Below are 12,748 nucleotides of genomic sequence, written 5' to 3' on the forward strand. Positions count from 1 at the left end.
TGTCAGTGTGCCTTTATATTCAAAAATACCTCAAAATACTGTGTTACCACTGTAATTAATTTCAGGATACACAGTTAGTTGAAGCAATGCCTATACCACTGATTTCTTTTCCTTGTGTGACATAAGCAGGATCCCTTAAAATCTCTCAAGGAGTATCCTGAAACTCTCAACCACACAATTAAAGTCAATCCATTTTCTTTTTAAAAAGGTATACTTTTTGTACTTTGATGAAGAAAAATCTGCAAATCAAACTATGATCTAACAATATTTTAACTCTAAAAAGATTAGAAATAACTAATATACTACTTAACAATAAAGAGCTGTGAAAAATAAAAATCAGGAGGCATTTAAGTATCTCTTAACGTCATGAAGGCAGCCTTGACTTAAGCTGACAGTTCTGAGCCCATGAACTTGCTTACTCTCCCCTAGGGTTCCCATCTACCATGGACCACATTAATCAGATCTAGGCTGTGGGGACTTGCTGCCTCAATGACAATTGGTTAGATGAACTATACTTACTGATTTCATCACCATTAATCAGAAAACTAAGGAGTTTGTAAAACGATCATATGAATTATCTACCTTGGCTCCCTACCCTTTACAGAGAAACTATGACTCAGACATTAGATTACTTAGTCCAGATAACCCAACTAGTTAATTGTAGATCCAGTACTGTAACTCGAGAAAGTTCATAATCTAGCTCTCAAAGAAATGGAGGTTAAACAGTAAGAGTAAATACAAGGATACAAACTATTATAATTAACTGGATATTGCTTAAATAATTTTCAAGAGAATGAGACTCTTGAGACAAACAGGAGCAGAAAATGTCATTAAGGAGGCTGGGAAGTATTAAGATTAAGCAAGGACCTATTCTTGTTAATAGGAACATAGCACATCCCTACAACAAAAACCTACAAATTCTTCTGCTCTTTTTCTGCTTTACATTTGTAAAGCATATACTTTAAAATAGTAAATTCTTCAGAGATTCACTTCATCACAATAAATATAAATATGGGATTATCATATAGAAATAAGAATACCTGGGGACTGAAATCACTCCTGCTCCAGGTTTATTAGGGTTACATCTCATTTTCACAGCAGTCGACCGGCCATTAGCACAAGATGTGGTCGTTGTTGAAGACCTATTGTAAGACAAATGATATTTCACCAAACAGATGACACAGATCACAAAGACAAAAATGTTGTGTATGCAACTGCTTCCATGCTCTATGAGCCAATGAAAAAGTCATTAAAGCTCACTAATTTATAACTGTAAAAAAATAATTGAAGTCATTTGATCTCACTGCCTATGAAAAGTTGGCTATTTTCCCAGTAAAGTGATAAGCAGTCATCAAGGTGTTTAGCTATTATAATCGAAATATTTTTTAAAGGTAACAGAGGTAGTATCTACTTAGGCTGGTACTTTGATGTGCCAATTGCAAACAATTACTGTCTAAACAACAGAGTGTTTGTGTTGCCTAACTTAAAAGATTTTATATATATTTGAAAGAAATTATATAAGGATTTCAAAATATTCCATTATTTTCTACTTTTTACTGTCTTTCATCTAATAACCAATTACTGATTTTCTATTAAGTACAAGCTACCATGCTAGGCACCCTGTGTGACATAATATACCTTCCCTGCCACTAGGAACTTACAATCCATAATAGGAAATAAAATCCATATACACTTGAGTCCCTTTTGATTAAAAAAAAAAAAGATAATCAAGGGATGTAGTATCATCACTTACTTATAAAAGAAGTGCACATCTGGTATTTGGCTTCGTGTAACTGGGAACATATCTTCTTTTATATTAATATCATGCAATGTTGTTTCAACTGTCACTCCTAGAAGACAATTTAAAAAGAAGCTATTAAACAATATGGAAAAATTAGGTTTATTTAGTCTCTTTATGTAGTCTCTGTAAACTATATTTACTTTGATGACTGTCATTTTACGAGAAATATTGTATAAAATTAATGCATTGACAGTTAAGAATAAGAAACTTTTTCAAGTCCCCAGAATGAAAGAGAATAGAGTGTATTTCCTGGCTTTGTCATTTTGCTTTAGTCACTTCACTCTCCTGAGTCTTATTTTCTGAACCTGTAAAATGTTTGCAGTAATTCGGATGATGCCCAAAGTCCCCTCTGGATCTAACACTTCAAAAATCTACTATTAAAATTCTCCACTTCTGATGATTTTTGTCCAATGAGCTAGACTGCTAATACAGCTGTTTACTCACACTTTTATAGACATATTTGACAAAAAAAAAATTTAGGGCCCTAATAATTTCCAAAATCTAACTCCAAAATTTGCTTAATTTAAGAAACATAAAAGTAGGCATTTTTTTCCCGTCTTTTAAAGGCAAAACAGTGACACAGCCAAAACGCAAGCAGTAACTGCAACATTGCTTCTGACACCAGTTTTGATGTTGGGCACAAAGCCTGTAACTGGCCATGGTGCTGAAAGTTAAAGCTAAAGTCCTCTGGAGTCTAGGCCCAAATCTGGCGGCACATCAGAAATCACCGCAGAAGCTTGTTAAAACCAGGCTCATAATAACCCTTACTCCATAGAACCTAATGAAGTTGATCCCCAAGGATCCTATCTAGAGACTTGGATTCTTCTTAGACCTTCCCTACACCTTCCAGGACCACAGAAAGAGAAAAGGCAAATGGGGAATAAAACACTGCACCCTCAACTTGGCTACTTCTCACCAGCTTACTTCTGGTATGAGAAAAAATGATGAAAACTGGTGTCAGAAATTACGATTTAAGTTTAGATTGTGTTTGTTTACTGTTTTGTTTGTTTGTTTAGTTTGGGTTTTTAAAACTATTTTGTTTCTTAAATTCCTAGAGAATCTGATCAAAGACATAGATCCCCTCTTTTAAAAATATCATATCACATGAATTAATATGTAAATTCAGAAGCTTCTTATACTCACTGAGATTCATTAATAGACCCCAGTTGCAGGGGCCTTTCTAGTCACATTACAAAGCCATGATTTAGAATCACCTGTGGGTCTTAATCATCTGTGATAATAACCAATGTGATGACAATTTAACAGCAACAGATTTCTGAATAAATGAATATGCATATATGCATGCATATATTAACCAAGAGAAGCTTACCTAAAAATGTATCTGCCAAAATGATGGATTGTGATGATAAGGCTGCTCGGAAACCCTTACTTTCAGAAGGAATAATCGTTGACTGGCATACAAATGCCCCTACTAAATTTGTGTCATCGTCTGACTTTCCTACCATTTCCTTTACTGTAAAGTCTGTTATGTTGTTGGTACAGACAGCCATCTTCTTCCCCTAGGAAAACAAAGTCATAAAGGAGAGGTTTTATTGGAGGTCACTCTCTAAATCTCCACTAGCTAGTAATTCTAGTAGAACAGTGGCTCTCTCCTCATTCCAGAGATTCTGATTTCATTGGTCTGATGTGGCATCCAGGTACCAGTAATTATAAAAGGCTTTCCCAGACAATTTCAATGTTCACCAGAGTTGAGAGCCACTGCATTAAAATTAATAGGGTAATTCAAGGCTACACTAGTCCTCCCTCCACGAGCATCAGTTGTGCTGAATGAAAGCCATCTAACTTAGGGAAATAATTTTTTTATGAAACCATCAACTCAAGGACAACAATGCATACAAAGAGACCAGCAAACTGCTGATGAAGGTTTTAATGCCAAGGAAAAAAAATTGCTCTTCCTTCTCCTTTACAGATCTACATGTAGCAGAATGGTAATTTGAAGTCTGAAGAAGAAAACATAAAATTCATATTGTAGTAAAATCCTAGGATAACATCTGAGTTCTACACAGTTGGTCACTGAAAGTTTCTTTATTCACCTACTCTTAAATTCAATGATCATGTGTATCTGCTCAACTACACAATATGTTGACAGGAACACAGGGGTTACTTTTTAAATCATTTGCAAGGTGGTTGGAAGGTATAATTTATAAAAAATTGGAAGACTGTTTAAATAAGTTGTTAACTGTCATCAAGTTGATTCAGACTCATGGTCACCCCATGTCTGCCAGAGTAGAACTGTGTTCTATAGAGTTTTCAAGGCCGTGACCTTTTAAAATCAGATTGCGAGGTTTTTCTTCTGAGGCACCACTGGTGGGCTTGAATCATCAACTTTTTGGTTAGTGCCACCCAGGGACTCCCAGTTTACATATAGTATGATGTTTAAATATATTGCAGTCCTACCACAAACTAAGCCTATCTTAATGATGCTATAAAGAAATGTAAAAAGAAAATAGGAACACTATTTTATTGGTCTTAGATACAGAAATTGCACAGATTGGAGAAATCGAGATTTCTTTTTCTTAATGTGTCTAGCAATCCTAACCTATAAAATTCTGCCCTCTCCACCAGGCTTTCAATACAAGCACAATATACTTTCGCTAAGCTGAAAATAAAATGTTGAAGCCAAGAACACAGAAATTATGAGAAAGAGCAGAGGGAAAGTATTAAGAGAGAGAAAAAGAGCAGAGACTAAAATGAAGAGAAAGGAAGGAAAGAGAAGGAAGAGAGAAGGGGAGAGTAAAGAAGACAGAAGAAGAGACATTGGTAATATAGGAACAAGAGTCAGAAGTGTAATTTATAATAGAATTAATCATATTCACTGCTTCACACACTATTGGGCACAGAACAGATATTCAATATTTATTACCTTGTTGATTAAACTAAGTAACTGATCAACCAAGTGAATGTGTTAATCATGTAATATTGGGGCAGGACAAATGTCAGACTATGTAAAATTTATAGATCTTTTTGCTTGAAAACTTCTGTCATCATTAGATCTGTTTACATTTCCTTTGCACAAAGTTTGGCACAGCATCTCATAAGACAATTGGAAGTATAGGAGTCAATATGGAAAGTGATATGGAGGAAATGCCTTATTTTATTCTCATCCTTACTAAGGGTATATATGCACTCCTCGACCTCATTCTCATATGCTTATTAAAATTTTGTGCATAAGGTCCTCTGACTCTCCTCATTACCAGTATCAATTAAGGTTCCAACTCTTCCCAAATAAAATAAAATTCTATGGCTTAGTGTTTTATTAACAGAGGCTTACCTAATGAAATGACATTTGTCACCTGTGTACCTCCTTTTTATTTTTGGACAAACTTCTTCTTGGAAGTCTTTTTTTTTTTAACAAATTTACAATATACACCACAATAAAACTTTCTGAAACCATAGCTGTCTGCCTAAAAATTAGCTGGGATTGACAAGGTTAACCCACTTTTACAAAAATGAAAGATCCTTAAAGCACTTACACTGTGGCAGTAAGCTTTGGAGTTCAACTATCTGATAAGTGCTTGGATGGACTGAGAATAAGACAACGTTGCTCCTGGTGGAGAAAAATGCCAACATAGTAGAAGGCAACAGAGAATTTAAGCAATCAAAGCTCAGTATCTGACACTTAACTGTTACTTTCCAAAGAGACTTTATTGGTCCATCAAGACAAGAAGATATCGATCAAAGTTGAAAAATAGCTTCATCTCACCTTGATAGCCAGAACTCACCTCATGCCCACATAAACTGATATTGAAGAAATGATAGTATTTTGTTCCTTTAGAGGTGAAGCTGGGGCCATTCATTAATGAGCCAACACTGCTGAGGTTGCTAAAGTCATAGTGCAAACTCTGGTTTTCTTTCTCATGGTAGAAAAAGCAGTCACTGTAGCAAACTGAATGGTCCTTTGATCAAAGATGAAGAAATGCAAAAAAACAATACGGCAGGAAAGTATTAGCTGCTACTGCAAATGGGTTTCAAAACTAAGTTCTAGGTTTAAAAGCCATTTCGGTACTTTCGTTTTGGTTATATCTTCACATCAATATAGAGAAGTCCTAAATTCTAACTAGATCTTTCTTGACAAAGTTCAAAAGATTCACAGTATTTTCAAAGTCACAGTTACATTATTCTAAGATTGGTTTCTTGTTAAAACCCAAAGTAAGAGATAGTCAAAATCTGGTAAAAAGATCAGACTTAATGGTCTGACTGAGAATGGAGAGACCCCAGACGACATGGCCCCTGGACTCTCTCTTAGCCCAGAACTAAAACCATTCCCAAAGCCAACTCTTCAGACAAAGATTAGACTGGACTATAAGACATAAATTGATGCTCATGAAGAATGTGCTTCTTAGTTCAAGTAGATAAAAAAAAAAAAAAGTTCAAGTAGATACATGAGACTAAATGGGCAGCTCCTGCTTGGAGGTAAGATAAGAACACAGAAAAGGGACAGGAGCTGGTTGAATGGACGTGGGAAATCCAGGGTGAAAAGGGGGAGTGTGCTGACATATTACAGGGAGAGCAACTAGGTCACATAACAATGTGTGCATAAATTTTTGTATGAGAAACTAACTTGAGCTGTAAACTTTCACTTAAAGCACAATAAGAGAAAAAAAATTGTCGAACTTCCCTGTTATGCTAGTTTAAATAGATAATAAAACCACTGTTTCTCTTTAACCCTTAATACAGAATCAATCTTTGCCCTTAAAAATTTTAAGATGTACTTGCTACTCTCCAGATGATCCTACACCAGCCTATACAGATAGTTTACTTGCTCTACCTTAACAGAATACACAAGAAATCAGTTTTCCCATTTTTGGTATGCATTCTTACTTGGGGGCTTTTCTTAATATTCTATGTCCCCAGTAACTAGCATTTGGCTGGTACACATTAAATATGCAATGATGTGAGAGGAGAGAAGGCAGAGAAGGGAATAAAAGAGCCACTTTTTAACATAAATAACAGCTTCATATCTTCTGAAGAAATATTAAGGGGTTCTTCAGTTTCTCTATTAAAATGTGCTTTCATGGGGATAACTGATATGCAGACTCACTTACCTGAGTGCTTTTACTCCCAGGCCCACATGGAATACAAGCCTCCTTGCCATAGACCTGATGTATGGACAGGTAGGTGTCAGGTGGACACTCCTTGCACTGGTTGGTTTCTTTCTCAATGTAGTGGCCTGGGGGGCAGGGGACACACGATGAGCCTGACTGTTCAGAACCGAGGGCACAGGCACGGCATGAGGACGCCACCCCATCAACTGCATTAGTGGTTGTAATAGAATAAATCTTCACCATGTCATTGATGAACCGTCTATTCTAAAAAGAGAGCAGAAAGTAATGACTTCTGCTTGAGGTTTAGTTGCATAACTAGATTTTTTTTTTATGCTGACATCACCAATATAACTAAGCAGAGTGTTCCAACGTAACAGTTTGTAACTGACAATCAATACCATTCCTATTCAGTTCTTGTAAAAAAAAAAAAAAACCTTAAATCTTGACACTAGAAGCTAATTTCCACAGTAATGGAGTTCCAGTTTTGCCACAATTACCTTGAGATATGTCATAATTGATATAAACTCAGGCATATCAACAGACTTTGTGTAGAAGAACAGTGTTACGGACTGAGTTGTGTCACTCAAAAATATGTGTTCAAAATACTAACCTCTATGCCTGTGGTGGAATCCCTGGTGGCGTACTGGTTAAGTGCTACGGCTGCTAACCAAAGGGCTGGCAGTTCGAATCTGCCAGGCTCTCCCTGGAAACGCTATGGGGCAGTTCTACTCTGTCCTATAGGGTCGCTATGAGTCGGAATCGACTTGACAGCACTGGGTTGGGTATGCCTGTGGTTATAACCCCGTGTGGGAATGGGTTGTCTTTGTCATAGTAATACGGCAGGATTAGTGTAGGGTATACCTTGAGTCAATCTCTTTTGAAATACAAAAGTGATTAAACAAGAGAGCAGAGGAGAGACTGGGAAAAGACATGCCAAGCCACATGAATAATGCCCAGGAACAGAAGCAAAGAAGTCACAAGGACCTTCCTCCACAGCCAACAGAGAAAGAGAGCCTTCCCCTAAAGCCGGCACCCTGAATTCGGACTTTTAACCTCCTAAGCTGTGAGAAAATAAATTTCTGTTTGTTAAACCCACCTACTAGTGGTATTTCTGTCACAGCAGCACTAGATAACTAAGACAAACAGGTGTGGTTTAATAGAGAAGGAACTTTAGCTCTCATCATTGTTTATTCAGATATAAGCCTAAATCTAATGATACGATAAGAAGCTGACAGAGCCTTTGTGCAAAGAGCCTTGGCCTAGAGATTAGAAAGTCTTGGACGACTCGGACTCTGATCCTCCCACAAACACTAACTGCATAATACTGATACACTCAAACTACTTCTTTGGGCCTTCCTTTCTCTCTCCAGTACTTTTCATATCAAACATACAATGATTTCTACTGAAAGGATACAGAATATAGAGAGAAAGAATTTGGGTCTTATACTTTTCCTTCCTGTGACTTGGTCAATTAAATGATTGATTTTCATCAAGCAATGGATATCATTCTATTCTAATTTGTACACAGTAGAGTTACCCCAGACTATGTAATACTTTTTGTTGTCCTGGGAAAAAACAGAAGGAAGGGAGGGAAAAAATAGAGTTTCATAGCATATTCATGAACCACGTGAAGGTAATCTGGATGCTCCGAAAGAACAATTGGAGTCAAATAAAATCTGGGGAAAGGGCTCCCCAGTGAGATCCTAAAGAGAAAAGAAATGTTCTACATTGCCACCACAGCGTTAAGGCAGTGTCTGAACAAGTGTTTTTATTTTTTTGGAATCTTGAAAAGGCCAGTTCTATGGAGATCCACAAGTAGCTGTACCAAGAAAATAACAGCCCTGCTACCTTTAAAATGCACAGTGGAATTTGCTTAGGGGAGGCCTGAGGAAAGGAGAGTGAGCGTCTATCTGTGTTTTAACCCAATTGTGTGCACACAGGTTCTCCCGGCTGCAAAAGGAGACATTACAGAAATGAAATAACACCAGTTGATGGGTTCCAGACAAATGTAAGCTCATTCAGATGAAGAAAGGTGCTAGCTTTTTCAAAGCCTCAGAAAGCTCTAAAAATAAAACAAACTTTAAATAACAATATTTCTTTTATGCTACATTTGGTTAGAGCTCAGAACAACTCAAACACACAGTGTTATTCCATTCCATACATTCCTTCCCTCAAAAAAACAAAACGTTTACCATTCCTATATCAATTCACTCTATAACCAAGTGATTGATTTCACATAAATAAAAAGCTAAGTTTTTTCCTCAGATAGGCTTGACTGATCACTTTCCATGCATATCCACCAGGGGGGCATCACTTCTGTGTTTAAAAAAAAAGTGCCACTTACATCTTGACCCTGATTAGTTCTCTGGAATGCCCACGTGAATGTAAATGTTGCATTCTTGAAGATGATGTGGGTGTAAGCTTGTTTTTCTTTGGTTCCACCCCATGATTCCACCACGTTGGTACTTTTTCTATTAATATCCTATAACACAGTGAAAAAATACATGTACAAATAAAGCACAAACTAAGTATAAATATAAATGTACATACATTAAAAAATGTGTTTTTTTATTTACATAGTAAATCCTGCAGAGCTCATGACAATTTCTCTGGAGAGCATGTTAACTCTAGAACTCCCAACACTTCCCTTCAAGTCTGCACAAGCACCTTACTCATTTAGAACTGAAAATATATCAATCACATTGTCAATGTAACTTGACAGAAATTTGAAGTGTGCTCAAGGTTTTTATTGTGCCTCTAGCACAAAAGGGGAAATGTAGAAGGAGAAATATAATTCCTCAAGCTTTTCACCGTAAACTAGGATCCTAAGAGAATGGAAAGGCTTTCCAATTTTATTTTTTTCCTTGAAAGGTTCTGATGGGCGGCTTTTGCATTGGAATCATAAGTTCCCCCGAATTAATTCTACCTGCAACTTCCAGGCTTACCCACATGCAGGTTAACCAGGACGCTACTTTATGTACAGTTATCATACTTGTGAAATATTCTCTTGCATATACTTGAATTTCAAAAGGTTTAATGTGTGTAATATTTTATTTCTAATTTCCTGAAGCTAAATTCAAGATTTAGAATAATCATTCAAATTTGTGAAAATCCAAACCATGTTTTCATTAACATGGCTAAAAAGCAAATACAAGAAGTCAACCAAATAATGTAATGAGCACTGAATTTATTTAAGTACAAACCAATATTAGTCCTGAATTTTACAATCAGTGTTCCTTGCAGAAAACTTGATAAATTACTTAGAATCTTGGGTAGGTTTTCAGTTAGTTATTTTGGATGCTGGCAAACACCCAAATATTCGTGGAATATATGTATTCTTGGAATTACAAAATATACTTTTGTCATGTTACAGAAATCTCCACATTACCAAACAACCAAATCAACACACCCGTTTCTAAGAAGGAGTTTGTAGGGTAGTGATATTGTTTCATTGAACCATCTTTCAGGGTCATAATAAATGGGCAAATACTACTACCTTAGATCCCTCTGTGGTGCAAAGGGCTAAGCGCTTGAGCTGTTAGCTAAAAGGCTGGCAGTTGGGACCCTAGCAGGGGTGCCTTGAAAAACAGGTCTGGTTATGTGCTTTTGAAAGGTCACATAAAAACCCTACGGAACAGTTCCGCTTTGCACACACGTGGTCACCATGAGTCAGAATCTACTCAAAGGCAGCCAACAACAAGACCACATTACATTTGTAAAGCACTAAATGATTTTCCAAGTATTTTCATATGATATTTAATTTGATATCTCCAAAAAAATCCCGAGAGGAAACCAAATCACACAAAAGAGGAAAGAAAAATTAGCAGATTCTGCTACCCAGGGATCTTTAAAACTCTGGGATTGATTTACAAAATAAGTAACATCTGACCTCTACCTTCAGGAGAGTCTAGTCAAGTGAGAGACAATATAAATTCTCATAATTAAGGTAGATTTTCTTAAAAGGTTTTAGGAGCACACTGGAGAGAATGTTTACTTAGAGAAGTAAGAGAAAGCCCCCCAAGAGAGGTAGAATTTAAGCTAGCTTTTAAGTATGACTGGGACTTCATCAGAGGAGCCCTGGTGGCGCAGTGGTTGAAGTGCTCAGCTGCTAACCGAAAGGTCAGTGGTTTGAACCCATCAGCCACTGCACAGGAGAAAGATGTAGTGGTCTGCTTCTGTGAAGATTTACAGCCTTGGAAACCCTCTGGGGCAGTTCTCCTCTGTCTTATAGGGTCACTATTGAAGTAGAGAAAATAGTTTTTCTCCAGTGTTTTAATATTAAAGTAGAGGGAATATATTTTCTTGTTCGTTTTAGTATAACTGTATAAGCTGTGATTAATCTCTAGTCTTTAGAAAAAGGTACAGGTTCTGTTTAAGATATGGCTGAGCAGTCTGTTCCCACTCTTAACAAACACCCTAATACCTTACAACATGTTTTCTCCTATTCACAATGGGTGATGGAGAGCTTGACATAACTAACGCCATAATGATGCTCTAAGTAATCTCTAAAAACTTTTTTTTATTGCACCAGCTGCACCGGTCTCATCCAAAGTGTTGCGGAGCTCTCTTTGGTCTCTCTTCTCTTCTTTGTTCTCTTGAGAAATGGCCTTCAGCCTAGAAGATGGCAGCTAGAAAAGATGCCTGACATTTTTAATCTATAGCTTTCTTTCTTGCTCCCTATCTCAGCCAGAGTGGACTTGGCAGGACAGTTCCACTAGGCAAGAGATTCTTAGGTGAGTGTTTTTAGCCTGTTACAAACACACTGATTAGAGTCCAGATGTCTCACATGCATATCTTTGGTTTAATAAAGAGTTTCTTGTAGTTGTTTCATGACGTATAAGACCATCTGTGGACTGCGTGATCAAAACATTAGGTAACCCTGATCTTCCCCCTATAAAACTCTCCCGCTAGCTCTTTAGAATTAGACTGAATTTGGGAGAAATTTAACCCCCTCTGTCTCTTGAATGGAAACCCTGGTGGTATAGTGGTTAAGTGCTACGGCTGCTAACCAAGAGGTCGGCAGTTCAAATCTGCCAGGCACTCCTTGGAAACTCCATGGGGCAGTTCTACTCTGTCCGATAGGGTCGCTATGAGTCAGAATCGACTCGATGGCAGTGGGTTTGGTTTTGGTTTGGTCTCTTGAATACAGGTATTCAATAAAGCTCTCTTACTGCTTACCTCCTCCTGTCTTAGTATTGGCTTTGCGGCAGGTGGCTCGAACCCACGATTTGCAATAACACTATGAGTTGAAATCAACTCAAGGGCAGTAGGTTTTTGTTTTGTTTTGACAAAAGAGCACAAAGAAAAATTTCATTTTAGCTTACAGTGTCGAGGCACAGGAAATAAAAATATACATGGTGTTCCACTAACACTAACAAATTCACAAGCGAAGAGTGAGAAGGTTTGATAATCCAAACCAAAACCACACCCGTTGCCATCGAGTCAAATCCGACTCATAGCGACCCTATAGGACAGAGTAGAACTACCCCATAGGGTTTTCAAGGAGTGCCTGGTGGCTTTGAACTGCTGACCTTTTGGTTAGCAGCTGTAGCACTTAACCACTACACCACCAGTGTTTTCCATTTTGATAACAGAGGCTGGGAAAAGAATGCAAAAAAAAAAAAAAAATACAGATGCCATGCTAAGGAATTTGAAGTATATTCTACAGGTTAGTGGTTCTTAAACTTTAGCGTGTATCAGAATGAATGACTCCTAAGGCTTGCTAAAATACAGATTGCTAGGTCCCTTCCCAGAGTTTCTGATTCAGTAAGATGAGGGTAGGCCCTGAAAACTTGCATTTCTAGCAATTCCCAGGTGATGATGGTCCTGGAACCACACTTCGAGAACCACTACAGAGCCCTGGTGGTGCAGTGGCTAACCA

At 37.4% G+C, this 12,748-nt stretch overlaps 1 protein-coding gene across 2 annotated transcripts in view; it reads right to left on the reverse strand.

Annotated features, from left to right (window-relative positions):
• The window catches only part of ELAPOR2 (endosome-lysosome associated apoptosis and autophagy regulator family member 2), a 180,420-nt gene that overhangs the window by 28,638 nt on the left and 139,034 nt on the right, over positions 1 to 12,748 (reverse strand). For both annotated transcript variants that reach the window (XM_049894242.1, XM_049894244.1), the window contains 6 exons: positions 9,212 to 9,349; positions 6,868 to 7,131; positions 5,545 to 5,718; positions 3,132 to 3,321; positions 1,754 to 1,850; positions 1,041 to 1,142 (listed from right to left, as the gene is read on the reverse strand). In XM_049894242.1, coding sequence (XP_049750199.1) covers positions 1,041 to 1,142; positions 1,754 to 1,850; positions 3,132 to 3,321; positions 5,545 to 5,718; positions 6,868 to 7,131; positions 9,212 to 9,349 — 965 coding nt within the window. The remainder of the gene's footprint in view (positions 1 to 1,040; positions 1,143 to 1,753; positions 1,851 to 3,131; positions 3,322 to 5,544; positions 5,719 to 6,867; positions 7,132 to 9,211; positions 9,350 to 12,748) is intronic.

The sequence above is a fragment of the Elephas maximus genome, chromosome 8 (assembly GCF_024166365.1).
Source record: "Elephas maximus indicus isolate mEleMax1 chromosome 8, mEleMax1 primary haplotype, whole genome shotgun sequence".
Lineage (NCBI taxonomy): Eukaryota > Metazoa > Chordata > Mammalia > Proboscidea > Elephantidae > Elephas > Elephas maximus.